At 38.6% G+C, this 19,599-nt stretch overlaps 1 protein-coding gene across 5 annotated transcripts; it reads right to left on the bottom strand.

The window, feature by feature from the left end:
• Positions 1–727: 727 nt before the first annotated feature.
• On the bottom strand, positions 728–8,983 carry LOC126614412 (uncharacterized). Of its 5 annotated transcripts, none has more exons than XM_050282068.1 (10): positions 8,404–8,983; positions 7,876–7,921; positions 7,653–7,731; positions 7,522–7,567; positions 7,326–7,424; positions 4,201–4,269; positions 3,776–4,109; positions 3,383–3,528; positions 2,537–3,280; positions 728–2,449 (listed from the first exon to the last, which is right to left on the bottom strand). In XM_050282068.1, exons 1-10 carry the CDS (start codon positions 8,821–8,823, stop codon positions 1,322–1,324), a joined length of 3,111 nt encoding a protein of 1,036 aa, XP_050138025.1. In that variant the 5' UTR covers positions 8,824–8,983; the 3' UTR covers positions 728–1,321. The 5 variants fall into 5 exon arrangements, with proteins under 5 accessions (XP_050138025.1, XP_050138027.1, XP_050138028.1 ...); XM_050282070.1 differs by having other exon boundaries at positions 728–2,373; positions 2,548–3,280; XM_050282071.1 differs by having other exon boundaries at positions 2,798–3,280.
• Between the last annotated feature and the right edge of the window lie 10,616 nt (positions 8,984–19,599).

Genomic DNA, 19,599 nt, shown 5'->3' with positions numbered 1-19,599 from the left:
GGCATAGAGAACAATTTGTTTCTTCATCTTTTTGTCCTGGTCAATATGTCAATATTTGTTTTTGTCAAACGATAATGATTGTGTTCATAACATAGCTTAAGCAAAATCAAAAGAAACTGCGTATGTAGAAACGTAAAGGGAGTTTCTATTCACACTTCCACTTTTCTCTCTTTCTACCTAACAACTTCTTCTCATTTAAACATAATTTTAGAATTTTAATTCCAAATCAAAAATCAAATTGGGGATCAATCACCCTTAATGGTCGAGCACAATTAAGCACACCGAGAAATAACTAATTTAAATTCATACTCTTTGATTTTGAGATTGGATTGTGACTAATTATAGATTTGAATTATTATGTAATGTTTAAAGTAGAAAATTTTTGAGTTTTTTTATGAGAAAATCATAGCTTGTCGCTCAAAATGTTCTTATCGTTCAGTAGAGAGTTGTTGGACGTCTTCTAGATGTTTGTTAGGAGTTGTCGAACCTCTTCCAAATTTTTATTTCGGGTGTGTACTGTCGAACCTTTCATAAAACCCCAAACGACTTGTTGGTCTTTCCTTCTTCGAAATTTTGTATTGATTCACTTATATGTGAGGTGAAAGCTGATGAAGGCGTACATAAGAAGACTCTTGAAACTAAGATATTCTCCCAGTGGCACCACCGATGGCAAAACGACATTTGTTTGCGGGTTGTGTAGAGAGATTATTGGCCGAACCCGTGACCGTGAAAATACAGAAACATTAAATTTTAGTGACAATAGTCCACAATGTACATTATAAGCGTAGTAGTGGTATAAAGTGGAATTCTCAATGCAATTACATACATAAAATGACTAAATTCTACATAAGTAATTCTACCCATCAACCTGTAACAATGTACAAGGCCTCAACCAGATATGTAACAGCTCCTAAGCGATTTGATATAAATCTTCAAATGGATCCTCCTTCTGCCGAGACGAAAACCTGCGTAGGCAAGTCTGAATTCCTTATCTGGGCCAGAAAATGAAGTTCTGTTAAACCTATAGCTTCTTAAGTTCTGAGCTGATCATATCAGGTCGAGCAAAGCTAATCTAACCAGAGACAATCCTTCGTTACGTGTGGACAACTCCTTGTAGAAGTCAAAAATGGATAAACATCGCCTCTAAAATCATTCTGTCATAACGAGATCCTTGGCATTCTCACACTGGATGCAACCATGGCACCAGAGACACGAGGTGAATCCCTGAGACAGAGGCCAGAAGCCAGAAGCCAGAAGCCAGAAGCCAGAGACAACTCACCCTTTTACTCTTTGTTTAATTCCTCTGAATACGTATCTAGACTCAGAGTTGCAACGCCAGGTCTGGCTGCTGAGAGTCAGCCAGAAGACTAGAGGACTGTTTTACCGGAGACCCAGGGGACTGGAAACCAATATTCAAGTCTGGAGGAAGGCTTTCCTGTTTCTGTTTTGGTCTTGGCTGAGCAGTTGGACTGAGACCCCGCCAAGGTGATTGCGCCTGAAATCTAGATAAGTCAGCTGCTGGCAACTGAGGAAAAACTGTAGGTCGGCCTTGAAAATGTGCTTCATTCGCCATACGAACAGGTTGTTGTAAAAAGGTTGGAAATGAAAAACTGTTCTGAGTTTGAAATTGCATTGGAAACTCCCCACGAACTCGTGAAATTTGTGACTGAAAATCCCTAGCTGGGTTATATAATGAATCTGCAGATATCTGACTTTTGGGTTTAGTGAGATCCTCCGTAGGCTGATTAAATGCTCCAGCACCTATAGACATCCAGGCCCGGGCAGCAGCTGCTGCAGCATTGCCAGAATCATCTCTTCTTACTGATGGAACCGATGACCCAATAGGTTGAGTATCAACTGATGATTGACTTGACGATTTATGTTGCTTTTGACTTGATGATTTATGTTGCTTTTGATTCTTTTCTGCCAAGTTTTTCAAAAACTGTACGGAATCACTATGACCCTGCACCTGTCCATGAGGAAAGAAAGCTGCTGTCCTATCCATTTGAGTATGAGCACTATCAGATGGACTAATCATCCGGTTGTCCAGAGAAGCACTCACATTTTTCCCATTAGGCAACCCTCGGTTAACATTTCCATTAGAATCCGGCATCTTAAAAGGTACAGGTTGTGGAAGATTCATGTTCCTTGATACTGTATCTCTGGGCCTAGAAGCCTCTGCCTCCGATTTTCTTGATGATTGCTTTTCTGCAACAAGATTGGCATTATTGTGATTGACTGAGGGTATAGAGTTCAACTCAACTTCCTTTTGAACCTTCTTCTCAGGCTCAACAAACCGGGATTGCAGTTTTTTCTGTGGATTAACTGAGGGTATAGAGTTCGACTCAGCTGCCTTTTGAACCTTCTTCTCAGGTTTGATATACCGGGATTGCAGGTTTTTCTGTGGATGAACTGAGGGTATGGAGTTCAACTCAACTTCCTTTTGAACCTCCTTCTCAGGCTCGATAAACCGGGATTGCAGTTTATTCTGTGGATTAACTGAGGGTATAGAGTTCAACTCAACTGCCTTTTGAACCTTCTTCTCAGGCTTGATAGACCAGGATTGCAGGTTTTTCTGTGGATGAACTGAGGGTATGCAGTTCAACTCAACTTCCTTTTGAACCGTCTTCTCAGGCTCGATAAACCGGGATTGCATTTTATTCTGCGAATTGACTGAGGGTATAGAGTTCAACTCAACTGCCTTTTGAACCTTCTTCCCAGGCTCAATAAACCGGGATTGTGGGTTTTTCTGTGGATGAACTGAGGGTATGGGGTTCAACTCAACTTCCTTTTGAACCTTTTTCTCAGGCTCCCTAAACTGAGATTGCAGGTTTTTCTGTGGATTAACTGTGGAATTAGGTTTTGCTCCAACAGGACGGATCACAGTCGGTTTCCCTTCTGAGTACTGCCCCCTAGTAGTAGAACCAAGAAAAGATGGCCTCCCTCCTGAAGTAGGCACACTAACGGAGTGCTGTCTCTCTTCTGTAACAGGGTGCTCCTTAGCAGGAACTGAAGTCCTAAGAGTTCTGTCATCCTTTCTCAATTCCGGGCATGAATAAAACTTTGAAGCCAAAGCAGATTGATTTTGGGTACTATTTTCAACCAGTAATACAGGGGTTGGAAGTGGCTCATATTCTCCAACCCAACCGCGGCCAAATTTACACCCTTCAGGTAGTGCTTGTTCAATCCTCTTTGACGCAACTTTCCAAGCAACAGATCCAAGATTTCCACAAAACCGAGCAAGGCTCCTAGCGTATGAATATTCTGCATGAAGCCCAACCTGATTCGATATGGATAAATATTATTAAAATAAGTTAGTACAAAAGCCAACTAGTAGGGAAATAAAAGATTAAATGTGAAGACTAGATTCCTTGTTACATACTGCAACAAATTGCTTGATTTCACTGTCAAAGGTAGTAAATACAGATTCTGATCTGACCACGGGCTGAGTGGATATGTTGTAGGTTGCACGGCGGTTTTCATCAACCACGGATGGCTTCCTCCCAACTTTCGATAGGAGACCCTTCCCTACAAAAAGTACAAGAATAAAATAATTAGAGGTGAATCCTCTGCTATGTTACAACATTATGATGACCAAGTTTTTTCAGATCCTTTTTGAGATAAGATAATTCGTGTCTATCAAAGGAGAGGGCAAAGAAATCAACTTTGCTAATTAATCCACTATTTTAACAAGAACATTGAGATCCACACGTTCATTTTTGTGTCAAATCATAATTCTACATTACCAAAGGGGTAAACAAACAGTTCAGTGCACCTGATGACATATCTTCTGGCTTCTCCACATTAGCTTCATTCAAAGAGGAATTACCCTCTACAGGTCCATCAATGTTGCTAGGTCTCTCACAACCACTACCTTGTGTTGGAAGGGAAGTGTTCTGGACATCTACAGCAGTGGCAAGAGTGGCACCTGAGGAGAAATCAGAGCCAATGGGTTCCTGTAATGTTCGACACAAAGGCTTCTTTGTCTGTTTCTTGACCAAAGAATTGGACTTTGTTTTCTGCACTAATTTGAGCTCCTTTTCCAAGCGTTCATAGTCACTTCGCAGCCTATCAAATTTTCTCTTTGCCAGCTCTTGTATTGAACATGCCTTTCAAAAATATCACAAGACAGTGGTAAGAAACAAACAAGATAAACCAGAACAAGACGACTTAAATAATAAGACAGCAAAAGCTAATTACCTGTTTATAGTATATCGTATCTGATGAATTGTATTCCATTGCATTTGAACATATTAAAAAGACATCACCCTGCAACCAAGAGGAACATATTACCAACAAGACACTTCTCTCCTCTTTTAACATAATTTCATGGAAATGAACTAGAGTAAGAAGATTATTTAATTATTCATTCTAGAGAGAAAAATGTGTGTTTTAGATAGAGAGAGAGAGAGAGAGAGAGAGAGAGAGAGTAGTGTAAGAAAATTATTAAATTACAAGAATAGTCAATTTCAAATGTGAATTTATGCACTTTTCTCTCCCTCACCCCCCTTTTAACTAAGCATATAGCAAAATATCTTCATAGATTAAATACAACAACAACAATAACAAAGCCTTTTCCTACTAAGTGGGGTCGGCTATATGAATCCTAGAACACCATTGCGCTTGGTTCTGTGTCATGTCCTCCGTTAGATCCAAGTACTCTAAGTCTTTTCTTAGGGTCTCTTCCAAAGTTTTCCTAGGTCTTCTACCCCTTCGGCCCTGAACCTCTATCCCGTAGTCACATCTTCGAACCGGAGCGTCAATAGGCCTTTGCACATATCTAAACCACCGTAACCGATTTTCTCTCATCTTTCCTTCAATTTCGGCTACTCCTACTTTACCTCAAATATCCTCATTCCTAATCTTATCCTTTCTCGTATGCCCACACATCCAACGAAACATCCTCATCTCTGCTACACCCATTTTATGTACGTGTTGATGCTTCACCGCCCAACATTCTGTGCCATACAGAATAGCCGACCTTATTGCCGTCCTATAAAAAATTTCCTTGAGCTTCAGTGGCATATGACGGTCACACAACACGCCTGATGCACTCTTCCACTTCATCCATCCAACTTGTATTCTATGGTTGAGGTTTCCATCTAATTTTCCGTTCTTTTGCAAGATAGATCCTAGATAGCGAAAGCGATCGCTCTTTGGTATTTCCTTATCTTTGATCCTCACCCTAACTCATTTTGGCCTCCATTTGCACTGAACTTGCACTCTATATATTCTGTCTTTGATCGGCTTAGGCGAAGACCTTTAAATTCCAACACTTCTCTCCAAAGGTTAAGCTTCACATTTACCCCTTCCTGAGTTTCATCTATCAACACTATATCGTCTGCGAAAAGCATACACCAAAAAATATCATCTTGAATATGTCCTGTTAACTCATCTATTACCAATGCAAAAAGATAAGGACTTAAGGATGAGCCTTGATGTAACCCTACAGTTATAGGGAAGCTTTCGTTTGTCCTTCATAAGTTCTTACGGCAGTCCTTGCTCCATCATACATATCCTTTATAGCTTGGATATATGCTAATCGTACTCCTTTCTTCTCTAAAATCCTCCAAAGAATGTATCTTGAGACCCTATCATATGTTTTTTCCAAATCTATAAAGACCATGTATAAATCCTTTTTCGTATCTCTATATCTTTCCATCAATCTTCGTAAGAGATAGATTGCCTCTATGGTTGAGCGCCCTGGCATGAACCCGAATTGGTTGTCCGAAACCCGTGTCTCTTGCCTCAATCTATGCTCAATGACTCTCTCCCAGAACTTCATTGTATAACTCATTAGCTTAATACCCCTATAGTTCATGCAATTTTGTACATCGACCTTATTCAAAGTGCTCTTTCGCGACTCATTTGGCATCTTCTTCGTTTTCAAAATCCTATTGAAAAAGTCAATGAGCCATGCTATACCTGTCTCTCTCAAGACCTTCCACACTTCGATCGGTATATCATCTGGGCCCACTGCTTTTCTATGCTTCATCTTTTTCAAAGCTACAACCACTTCTTCCTTCCTGATTCGAAGGTAAATGGAGTAGTTTCTACACTTTTCTGAGTTACTTAACTCCCCCAAAGAAGTACTCCTTTCATGTCCTTCATTGAAAAGATTATGAAAATAACCTCTCCATCTGTCTTTGACCGCGTTCTCTGTAGCAAGAACCTTTCCATCCTCATCCTTGATGCACCTCACTTGGTTTAGGTCCCTTGTCTTCTTTTCCCTTACTTTAACTAGTTTATAGATATCCAACTCTCCTTCTTTGGTATCTAGTCGCTTATGCATATCGTCATAAGCCGCTAGCTTAGCTTCTCTCCCAAGACCTTCATAGATTAAATCCTTCCATAAATTTCTATAGTTCTCTTGAGAAAGAGTAGTCATCTTAGATTGTGTGTGTGTGTGTGAGAGAGAGAGAGAGAGGGAGAGAAGTGTTATCTTAGATTGTACGAAAGATTTTGTACTACTCTTTGTACCAATAGCATCAACCAAATAGAATGGATATAATCATATAATGATCAACATAAACCAAAAGCATGATGTGCCTGAAATCCACAATGGGGTAGCAAAAGAGATGGTGTGATCCTAATTTTTCATTGAATTCTATCAAACATGGAAGCAAACATCAGCTATCACATTTGGCTCTAAACCCTGAGAGTGCTAAATGTGAGATGCTTTAGTGTGTCCCCCCCCCCCAAAAAAAAAAAAGAAAGCTACGTCGAAGGGAGAAAGAAAAAAGGATATCAACATTTCTATCCTCAATTGCACATCCAAGGAAAAATCAGGCAAAATGGAATCCTATATTAGATTGAAGATACTGTGAAATTTTAGGCAAAATTTATTCCCAATTAACACTGGTCTGACTCCACTTCCCCAGTCAATTCTGAAGTGTTATCACTAACAATTTGCACAGAATCCACATCCTGCGCCCTTAAAACTTAGGAGCTTTAAATCCAATATCCTCCATCTCTCTCGCCCTCCTTCCAACATATGCACAACACAGTTCGCCCAACTTGTTTCCAACAAGTATCTAAATTACTTTTTCAGTACTCCCTCTTTCACTTTGCTACCCAAATTCCCTGAACTAATTAATGAACACCACAGTAGTATATACAGAGGTGTTCACCGTAACAAAAAACTAAAAGGGAGGGAAAAGTTGAAGAAAAATTATTCTGCCCCCTCAGCCCCCACCCTTAACTTTAAGAAGATCCTATAATGTTGTCGGGTATTGAGGAAAGTCATGCAGTGTTTCTACAACAAAGCCTATTTAATCCCCTGAAGATTAATGAGAGTATGTGGTTGGTAACATATGAGCACTCACCTCAAATTGTTCCAGTGTAGAATACAATCCGTTTGCTAACTGCTTTCTCACCGTGGCAAAGTCCATTGGACGCTCAATGACCTCGTGATAATCAGGAAGCTGTAACATTAAAACACCTTATGAAACTCTAACCCCTGAAATAGCGAAGAGCGCTGAACGAACACAGAACGATTTCATGGCGAAAAATTAACCGCACCTCTTCAGGATCAACTGGTTCTGCATATACACCGTAAGTGTCTTTCCTGCCACAATGAGATGTGAGCGTCAGAAAACAAAGCTTTTAGCTTTGAAATTAGCAACATTTAACAACAGAGGGAAAATCCATACTTTTGAAGCTTGTCAAGAATCAACTCCAACGTTTTCTTATCCGGCAACGGAATCGCAGCATTTGGATCAGACGGCGCTCCTGAAACAAACCCAATAACAATTCAACAACCCCATATCAAATTCACAAATCCGAAACCCAGAACGAAAAACAAAAAACTAAAACCCATACATCCAATTCACCCAGAAACCCGAAAAATGGATATGCAATGAACCAAAAACAAACCTGGAGGGGAATCAGGCCGCTTTGAGTCAGCTTTTCGACACCGTTCCTGTCAAAATCCATAGGCGCCATGAAAACCCCAAAGAAATAAATAAACAGTCCAACGAAATTAAAATGTAAAAGCAAGAAAGACTGCGGTTTAATGTGACAGAGACAAAGACATATAAGGCACAGCAGACAATGCGTACCTAGAGAGAGAGTGTGTGTGAGAAAGAGAGAGAGAGAGAGAGAGAGAGAGAGAGGAACGTGGGGAGAGCGTGATCAGATTCGTGTTGGTTTTTGACAGTTGACTCCGACCGTTATTATCAACAGACACAGAGAGAGAGAGAGAGTGTGTGAGTGTGTGTAAGAGTGAGAGAGAAGCTAGAAAGAGAGAGAGTGTGTGCAATATAGAAGTCTGGACCAATCAGAACACTACTCTGAGCTGGACTCGCGCGCACACAATCTCCCTCTCCCCATTTCAAAGGAGCTCTCCTTCTTTCATCATCGGATCCGTGCATTGATGCTAAAACCCTATCTACAAACACATACCTCACAATCATCATCGTCCTCATCAATTCCGTCATCATCTTTATCAGAATCATCGCCGCCGTTAATCCGGCGCCTCTTCTGCTGCTTCCTCTCACTCTCGCCGTCCTCCTCATCCTCATCCTCATCGCCGCCAGAATCCTGCGCGTGGGAATCACGCGCCGAACGGTTTCCGGCCTGGTCGAGCTTCACCACCAGCTTCACCTTCTTCTCTCTCCTCCTCTCGTCTTCTTCCTCGTCTTCCTCGTCATCCTCGTCCAAGTAGTCGTCGTAGTCTATGTTGTACTTAACATTTCTCCGCCGCAGGCTCCGCCGGACGTCCGACTCTTTCTTCGCCGTCTTCGCCGGCAGCTCGCCGGACCGGCGTGCCAGATCTGCCTTCGATGGCCTCCCCTTCTTCTTCCTCCTCACGATCTGACCCATCCCCCACTTTTTCTCTCTCTTACTCTCTCTCTAAAACCCTCACTCTATCTCTCTGCCTCTCTATCTCTCTCTAAAAATACGCTCTTTTTCTCTCTCTATCTTTTGCTTTGGCTGCATTATTTTCGATGCCAGTGGCTTGGACTTTTCGAAATGTGAGGTCCGCGCCTCAGGTTCGGGTGCGAGAAGGTCAATAAATCATTGATTACCTTTTTTGCTAGTGTTTGGCCGAAACGGCGTCAGTGGCTGAGGAAGACGGCGTTTGGTGCTGCCCGTTGCCCGGATTGGCCTTGCGTGCTGCCCGCGATGCTTTTGTCAATTGTCACTGTGCCCTTTTCCTATCAGTTACTATTAGGTCGTCTTTGGCGCGAGATTCCACGCCCCGCGAACTTACCAAAGGAATTTAAACGTGTGTTTCCAACTTGAATTCTGAAGAGGGAAAAAGGATTATATATTTTCAGAAATTAAAAAATGTGGGAGGTTTTTTATTTGATGTTTACAGCTGATGAGCCTGTTTGATTGTAATTACAGCAAGGCAAAATTGATCATAATCACTTTAGGTTCTGAACGTAGGGATAATCATGATTTACCATCAATTATTTCTTTTTTATATAAAATATAAAAAATATTTTTTTTTTATAAATATAATACGTTAAGGAATGAATTGCATGATCTAAATTAGAGGATGAATATACCGTTGAGTTTGTTTACTACAAGGAAAGGTGAATTTGAATTACATTATTGTTAGTCATTGTAAAACTTAGCTCACTCTTTCGTCATTTTAGTGTAGATAATATATTTTGTTCAAAAAATGAAATAATTTGTGTTTCCTCTTTCTCAGTCTTGTGGTATGACTAGATGACGTAATCTAATTCACAATGCTAATTTATTTGTAAAATAATATGTTGGTGGACCAACGGTGTTAGAGGGATTATTTTCCTTTTCCTTTCAGGACCCTGTAATTGGAGAAGTACAATGTCAAACATAACATTATAGGGCAAACAAATTGACATCGCACAATAAAACTCCTCCAACAGGAAATGGCGGCCTCTTTGCAATTCATGACGGAGCAAAATATCATTGCCACGAAAGAAAGGAACCATAGACATGAAGAACAGGTCAAACAAATACAAGAAGAGATGAATGATAGGAATATGCAAATGAACACTTTGGATTACACTCCAATGAGGAATACCTATTTTAAATTGTGGCCTGACAACAGTTGTTTACCTCTGACTGTACTCCTACAATGGCAGATGATGAAGATGATGATGATTATAGACTTTAAATTTAAGTTGTTATAATTTTTAAATTTAAGTTGTAGTAGTTATTAAATTAAAATAATAAATTATGTTTGGCCCTTTGGTCCATTGGTTTGAGATGGTTTTTTATCACAGGGTTATGTTTGACCTATGGTCTTCTAGCCCTTCGGTTGGAGATGGTAAGAAATATGGTCTGACATTATTTATTAAAATATTAATTTCTTAGAGGGCTATACGACTAAAACGAGTCATCTGGCCCTCCTTCGGTTGGAGATGACCTAAGTTTCAAAATATCGAAAAGAAAAAAAAATATGAGCCACGTGGAAAAAGAAACCTTGCCGCAGCCTAATGTCTATTTTATCCTTAAACTAAAACGGCGATTGAAATTTGCTTTTCCCGCTCTTATTGTATTAGTGCTTGGATTCATTGGTCATTTCGTTCTGGTTTTCCATTTGATGTGATCAATCGCTGCAATGTAATTTTATAACAATTCATATATTTGCTATGACTGATCAGACGGTGATGAGGTCTTATGGTGGGCCATGGGTTTAGACTGAAGATAATAAATTAGTTGGTGTAGGCCGCCTGAAATTCAACAGGTTAATACTTTGCATCCACATATGTAACATGGTCCCACATAATTGAGAAATTATGAAGCTAATTTCTGCTATGGGCCCTCACAAGTTGTTGGATACGTATTTAATTTTGTTTTGTTAAGAATTTCAATGAGTGCTTTGTTCAACTGTTCACCTTCATGCTAATCAGTATAATCTGAATTACTTATGGTTAGATGAGCTTAAAAATTTATGTATTCATATGTGTTATGTATTTTGATGTGAGTTCAATTTTTATTTTTTTATTTTATTTCATTGATAAGTAATTATTTAACTCCAGTAACATTTATTGTGGATGTAAATTTCGTACACAGTTGATTTGACAAAATTCTACCTACAAAAGAATAAACATTGTTACCTTAATTGACAAGCACCCTAAAAAAAAGGGAGGGTGCACGCCAAAGAGCATCTGATGCCTAAAGTAGTTTGAGAGAAAAAAAGAACTTAAAGAGAGTTTTGAGTAGTGAGTGGTGATTATCGTTCCTCTATTTAGCTTGAAACCCTATCAGGTAGTTGGGAGGGGAGTGCAGATCATACTCTTAAAAATCTTGTATGAATTGAACCTGTTAGATGAAGAAAAGAGAGCTCAAATGTATTTCTCTGAATATTCTGTTTTACAATATGTCTAACTTAACTAAATGAAAAGAGAGGGAAAGCCTATTCATACAATAGTTCAAAGGTAGCTTATATCTGAAGCTAATGCTAACATGGCAATTACCTTATGTGGCACATGTATATCCAATACCCCCTCAATCTTAACTGGGGTACCCCATATTAAGATTGTGACAATGTCGAAGAAAATCAGTTCCATGTAAACCCTTTGTAAGTATATCAACTATTTGGTCTTGTGTAGGCACATACTACACATCCATGTCTCCTTTTTTAACGCGCTCTCAAACAAAGTGAAAATCTATTTCTAAATGCTTAATCCTTGAATGATGAATGTGATGCAAGCTCAAGGCAATGGCAAATTGATTGTCACATAGTAAAAAGGTGGATTGGGAACAACAGCACATAAAATCACTTAAATGGAACTGCGAGAAACAGAACTTTGTTTCTTAGATTGCCATGAGATGGGATTGGCACCAAGATAGACCACATAAACTGTGATAGATCGTCTGGTATTAACATCTGCATCCCAATCAGCGTCACTATAACCTTTAATATCAATCCCATTGCCAGAAGTAAATGTCAATCCACACTTCATTGTGCCTTGTAAAAACCTGAGAATTCTCTTTACCATACCAAGATGAACATTAGTAAGGGCATTCATAAATTGGCACACAGTGTTAATCGCAAATGCAATATCTGACCTTGTAAAGAAAACTAAACTGGAAATTGAGCAACAGGATACTGACACTGAGAAGAATAATCCTGAAATGCATGGTTAGCACTGAGTGAATGAGGGGGAGGAGCCCCTTGGTAAACATAGTTACCCATGTGTCTGCAATCAATGGCAATATGGCTTCTCTTGCCACAAATCTGACATTCTTGCACAACCTAAGTAGTTTCATTTTTTTACAGATAAGTCACTGCAGTATGCCCATTCCTTGAACAAATCTAACATTCAGGAACTACATTTTGTTTATTAGAAGTGTTACAGACCAATACTTGACATATCTATTACTATTAAACTTAGGTTTATAGCCATCATTACCTTTACCTCTGTAACCATTACCTCCAAAATTATTACTAGACTGATTGCCATAGTTATTTCCAAAAGAAGTATAGCCATTATTACAAAAAATACTTAGGTCCTTGATTGCCAAACGGATTTAAAGCTCCATTAAAACCATTGGCATTAGTAGGAGGAAATTGTTGTTAACACTAAGAAGTTGAACCACCTAAATTAGAAGAATTAGGAGCAACAAAACCAAAGCCAAAGTTAGGTGGAAATGGCACAGAAGAACTAGAACCAGTGGAAGAACTAAATGCTTGTGAAACTGACTGATATGCAGAATTAACACTAGAAGAAGATGGAACTAAACCATTAACATACATAGCGGTCATGCTTTAAATAAAAGAATGCATCCTAGTTCATATAGTATTTTCAACCCCTAAGAGTTGAGCCCTGAATTCTTTCAATGAAATAGGTGTTTATCTGGTTAATACCATAGTTCTTGATGTGAAATTTAACTAGCACTCAAATTAAACCCTCTTATTGACAATTGCAGTAAAGATGTAAGTAGGGATCATTCTAGGCCGGGGATTGGGAGGGATGCTAATCTACTCAAATTTAACTCAAAAACACTTAACTAGGCTTGAAAACACTAAACTAGACTCTTATGAACTCAAAACAAACTAAAAAGACTCAAAATAGAACAAAACAATCAAATAGACTCAAACTAGACACCAGATGGTGAATTGGACGAAAATTGATTTTAACTTGACTTAAAACACTTAAAAACACAAATTGGACAGACTCTAACTAACTTGACATAGCAAAGTAAAAGGGATTAGGTTTTTGACGAATTTAAAGTAAAGACAAATAAATTAAAATCTTAAGCAAATTTAGCACGAATTTGGGGAAAAATATGGGTGATTGGCTAGCTAGATGGTCATTCTCCACACATGACATATGCATACAAACCAATTTTCAGTTATTATTCCTTTAGACTATGAATGACAACACCCCAAGTTAACCGTGATAGCACAAATTAACCATCAAATTTTCCTTAATTCATTGAATTGGATAGAATACGCATCGCAACCAAATTATCCTTATCAAGTTCCCTTACTATGAAAGCATGATAGAAACACATATCAAAGGTCATTAAGTTCTTTAAAAACCATAAGCATTGACGAGGTATTTGTAACTATGAAAAACATGATACTCCTGCCAATGATTTACTTAACACAATTATGACAAGTGACTTCCACTACTTGTGAATATAAGTTCATAACGATTAGCTGAAACTCCCTTATAATCTAGCATCAAATTCATGCATGCAAATTAAGTGTCGACCCTCAGTCTACATACATAAACAAGTTTTGATAACTCAGATAAGCAAATCACATTCAAGACTCAAGAAACAATAACTGGATGTAATCAATTCATATAAAACATATAATCATGGCTTCGAATTCACCTCCAACTATAAAGAAATTTGTTCCTCATGTTCGCAATTAAACAAAGACAATTAAATTTAAACATTGAAAACAAAGATAGAATACACTTAGAAACGCTTCAACAATCCAACGTCTTGAATGGCAAGCACGACTCCAGGTGACTCATTCTTCTCCTTCCTTACACAGCTGCAGTATTAAAGGGATGTATGTATATGAGTATGTATGGTGTGAAATTGTGGTGAATGGTGTGTGATATGATCGTAGAGGGTGGTGGTTTGAATTGTGGTAGAAAATATGTATTTATAGGCTAGGTTTTACGCAACGTAGTGGAGTAGAAGGATTACACAATCCTAGAGGAATAGGACTAGGAATTTCAGCATAAAGTTTCTAGAAAGGGATTAAATTCGTCAGATTTCTAGGGGGAAAATGATCAGGTTATTTGCATTGTTTCAGGGCTTCTAGAATCAGATATTAGGCATTATAATGTGATAAGGAGTCCCACTTGCAGCTGGAATTAAGGTAGGATAGGATTAGGATATGATAAGATAAGATAAGGTTAGTTTGGAAGAGATAAGGTTAGATAAGGTTTTGGATAAGATAAGGCAGTTTGGATAATATCTCATTCTTTTGAGCTAATTCCTTATCTTCAATGTCTTGAATTAATTTCCTCAACTCTTTAGCACATTCCTAGCCTCTCTTGAACTTCAAATTCGTCCATTCCTTGTGCTCCATATGTAAGCTATCCATTCCAGCCTAAAACTGCTCTAAAATGCTCCAAAATACACTTTATTGCCAACTTTGTCATTTGAACCTACAAACACACGAAAATAGCTTAAAACACTATAATAAGTAGAAACTAACTATGAAAATGCAAGAAAACAAACTAACTAAGTAGCATAAATATGCTCCTATCAGTTCTAATCATATCAAAATCAACAGGCAAACCACTCAATGCAGTAATAACCAAATCAATATGCGTGATATTTTCACCAACTGCAATGAGTTTGTCTTTAATTGTCTTTAGCCTTAACAAATACTTATCAACATTATCACTTCCTTTCTAAATAGTGAGTAACTCAGCCTTTAAATGATTCACACTAGCACTAGAGACAAACATATACCTATCTTGTAAGGTAGTCCAAGATTCATGAGTAGTTTTACAACCAACAACATGTTCCATGGCATCATCACTCAAAGTGGCAATAAGAAGACTCAAATGAGCCATATCAATTTTAATCCATGCTTTATATGCAGTACTAATTTCAATGGAAACCCCCAATTCAGGAGTAAGAACAAACTTGGGAGGACAAGGAGACTCACTATTAAAATGATCAAACAAATCATAGCCACGAAAAACAGAGCAAAATTGAAAATTCCACTTGATGGAATTGTCATCATTCCCAAAAGATTTTCAAGTTTAACCGAGTCAATCATCATGCTTGAGTAGAAATTGACGCAACACAGAAATATGAGCAAAAAAACCTACATGTAAAATTGCAGAAACATCTCCCAAATCGCAGAAATTAACAATAAGAATCTACAATCTTGATGAATAATTGGTTATCGACCTTAATTCTTCAACCACTATGAGAATAATTGGCATTGGCCTTCAAGATAACAATCAAATCTTTAATTAAAAACAAGATAGGTAAGGCCATCTCCAACCGATCCGGCCAGAAGATCATAGAGCAAAAAATAGTCTGAAATGACACGAAAGCCGTCTCCAACCGAGGGCTAGGCCAAAGGGCTTGTGGGCCCCACCGGGCCAAAAAAGGAGAAAAGGGCCAACCGACTAGTCTAACCCAGCCAGCCTTGGGCCGAGCCAAACGTTTAAAACCAACGGCTAGTTGCTGACGTCAGCTAGCCGTTATATTTGAATTTTTATTTAAGTATTTTTTTTACATTTTTTTTTCATTTTTTTTTTATATTTTCCTATAACTTCCTAAGCCATTAAACAACATTAAATAATATTAAGTAACATGAAACAACTGTAAACAATATTAAACAACATTAAATAATATTAAGTAACATTAAACAACATAAAAAAAACATTTAAAAACATGAAACTTAAATAACACTTTTAAAAACATTTAACAACATAAAACTTAAACGCCTACTTCATGCTTCTTTTGGCCCAAAGATGTGCAACAAGATCCTGTTGTAGGTACTTGTTTGTGGCATGGGACCGTATCATCCTATGATGTCTCATGTACTCATTCAAAAAGATATTACCAGTTCTTGGATTCAAATGCAAATTAGGCCCATCATATATTTTTGCATGAGCCATTCTTGACCTATGTGGATCCTCTTGGTCGTCATCAGACTATCCTTCAATATACCCATCTTGCTCATCCTCCACAATCATGTAATGTAATATGATGCAAGACATCATGATGAAGTCCAAATTTTCTCGACTCCACCATTTTGCTAGTTCCATAATGATCTTCTACTGTACTTGTAGAATACTGAAAGCTCTCTCAACATTTTTCCGATATGCCTCTTGGTGTAAGGTAAACCATTTTTCGGCATCATTCCCAGGGTTTGCAATTGCTTGGACAAATGTCGCCCACTTTGGGTAGATGTTATCTGCTAAGTAATACCCTATATTGTATTGATGCAAGTTGACGTAGTTGTCAAGTTGAGGTGATTTACCCTCTGTCAGATTATTGAAGAGAGGTGAACGACCAAGAACTGTAATATCATTTTGGGATCCTGGGACTCCAAAGAAAGCATGCCAGATCCATGTCAAATGATGCAATCGCCTCTAACACAATTGTTAGCTTTCTCGATCTTCTGTTAAAGCCTCATTGCCATCCAATGGGATAGTTCTTCCACTGCTAATGCATGCAATGTATTGACCCTATCATGCCCGGAAAGCCACGATCTTCAACTTTACGAATGAGCCGCCCTAGATCTGCTTGATTTGGTTGACGAAGGTACTTATTTTTGTAAAACTGAACAATTGTTTCACATAATTCAGCAAAAGTATCAAGGCATGTAAACTTAGACATACCATATGTATCATCCATCGCATCAACTCAACTTTGCGAATGAGCCGCTCTAGATCTGCTTGATTTAGTTGACGGAGGTACTTATTTTTGTAAAGCTGAACAACTGTTTCACATAATTCAGCAAGAGTATCAAGGTATGTAAACTCAGACATACCATATATATCATCCATCACATCAGCTGGGGAAGCATAGGCCAACATTCGGAGTACAATAATAACCTTTTGGATGCGGTGAGAAATTATGGCGGCCTGCTCTGTCCATTTTCTGTCGAAAGAATGGATTGACATACTGGACATCATGAAGTACACACTTGAAGACATGACGCCTCATCCGAAAACGACGTCTGAAATCCTCTTTGTTGTACATCGAGTGAGGGTTGAAATAGTTTTTCATCAGATTCTGATGTGGCATCTCTTTATTTCGTGGCTTGTAAACACGACCAGCAATAGAGCCACCCCATTGAGGTTGTTCTTCAGTTGCCTGACAAGCCATGACCCCAGCCATAGCTGCCATATATGATGTATTGCGCCATGCTTCATCTTCTTCATCGAACTCCTCATCTTCTTGCTTCATCTGCACCCATTTATCTTCCAATTTAGAATTAGAAAAGAACCCCTAGTTGGAATTCGAAGAGGATCTAAAGTTGGAATTCATTGCAAACTTGAATTGAAAGAGATATTGGAGAGGGCAAAGCTGAAAGTGTGTGAATTATAGGCCAATATCCACCATCTTTATGGACATTAGAAGCAGATAAAAATCTTATAAAAAAAATTCCCACAATCAATTACATCTTGCCATGTGGCACTCGAAATCTAATCAGAAAAAATATTGAGATTACATATCGACAAGAAATCTGGAAAGTTACTCACAGACGTAAAATTATTGAGGTAGTTTAATTTAAGTAACCATATTAATTTAATTAAAATAATAAATTATGTTTGGCCATTATCCCTTTGGCCCCCTCGGTTGGAGATGATTTTTTGTCATAGGGCTATGTTTGGCCTATGGCCATCTGACCATTTGGTTAAGATGGTAAGAAAAATGGTCTGACACTATTAATTAAAATATTAATTTCTAACCGAGGGCCAAAGAACCAAAACAAATAGAGCCCAACACTGAAATATAAGCAGAAAAATCTAGATATAAAATTGCAGAAAAATCTCCTAAATTGCAGAAATTAACAATAAGAATCTACAATTGTGATGAACAATTGGTTATCAACCTTAATTCGCCAACCACTATGAGAATAATTGGCATTAGCCTTCAAGATAACAATCAAATCTTCAACTTGTTGATGCACAAAAACGGAGGGGTCTTGGAACAACGTAAATCTGACCGTGAATCTGCATGAAAGTAAAGAACACAAGATGTATTGTGGTTCACCCCAATGTTTGGGCTACGTCCACACTGATATTGTATTTCTCTGTTTGTGAGAGGATTGTAAGGGAGAGTGATAGAGAGCTTCTCTATGAGGATAAGAGCTCTGAATATGAGAGTGAGTCATTCAGATTGTGAGGGTGAGAAGTCCCTTTTATAGACTAAGGGCTCCTCACTTATTACATATTTACCCCTTTATTTATTACATAATTACACTTGAGTCCTGAGAGTATTTATACTAGGTCTAAATACGGATGCCCTAAGTATGGTACAAACAGTAGTCCCCCAAGTCTTCAGTCAAGAGAGTATTTTGGCTGGAGACTTAAAATTCAGTCCATGTGTGGGCCGAAGTAACTAGATGTCATCTAGAACTGATACTCGATATGAGGCGGTGCCCAATCTGAAATGATGCTAAACCAGAAGTAGCACATGTTGCGAGGCTGCTCTGCTTGTGGCTTATGTTGCCTTGGTTAGCTCGGCTTGTGGCGTTGAAGGTGAGGGAGTCCCTTTTATAGAATAAGGGATTGCTCCTCAATACAAAAATGGTGGGCTAGAGTTGATGCTCGCGGCGAGGCGGTTGCTCAGCAGGCGGCGATGTTCTCTAATGATGGTGAGGGAGTCCCTTTTATAGAATAAGGGTTCGATCCTCAATACATAAGTGATGGGTTAAGAGTGATGCTCGTGGCGATGCAGTTGCTCAGCTGGCGGCGATGCTCTCTAATGAAGGTAAGGGAGTCTCTTTTATAAATAAGGGCTCGCTCCTCAGTACATGAATAATCGGTGCTCTTTAATGAAAGTGAGAGAGTCCCTTTTATAGAATAAGGGCTCGCTCCTCAATACATAAATAATGGGTTAAGTCCCTTAAGTATTTTTCATGAGCCCTAGTTGTGGAAGCCCAATATATGGTACATAGTGAAGTCCCCCAAGTCTTCAGTCAATAGAGTATGTTGGCTAGAGATTTCAAATTGAATCCATGTATGGGCCGAAGTGGCGGTTGTTCTGATGCGGTATTTGTATACTCTGCACTGAAGCTTTGTAGGTGAAGCTTTGCAAGTGAAGCTTTTGAAGCTGAAGCTTTTGTAAATGAAGCTTTTGAAGCTGGAGCTCTCGAAGCTGGAACTGTGTAAATGAAGCTTTCGAAGCTGATTGACATGAGTGATGCTCATGAATGTTTATGTTGATTGACATGAGTGATGCTCATGGATGTTGATATGAGTGATGCTCATGAATGTTGACACGAGTGATGCTCATGAATGTTGACATGAATGATGGTCATGAATGTTTATGTATGATTGACATGAGTGATGCTCATGAATGTTTATGTATGATTGACATGAGTGATGCTCATGTATAATTTTGGAGTACTGGACATACTTTTGATCACCTAGTGGGTGATAATAGTGGCAGGCTGCTGAATAATTTTGAAGTACTCGGCGTACTTTTGAT

Source organism: Malus sylvestris, chromosome 3 (assembly GCF_916048215.2).
Source record: "Malus sylvestris chromosome 3, drMalSylv7.2, whole genome shotgun sequence".
NCBI classification, from domain to species: Eukaryota; Viridiplantae; Streptophyta; class Magnoliopsida; order Rosales; family Rosaceae; genus Malus; species Malus sylvestris.
The sequence above is the reverse complement of the archived record's forward strand: the minus strand, read 5'-3'. Positions and strand labels throughout refer to the sequence as shown.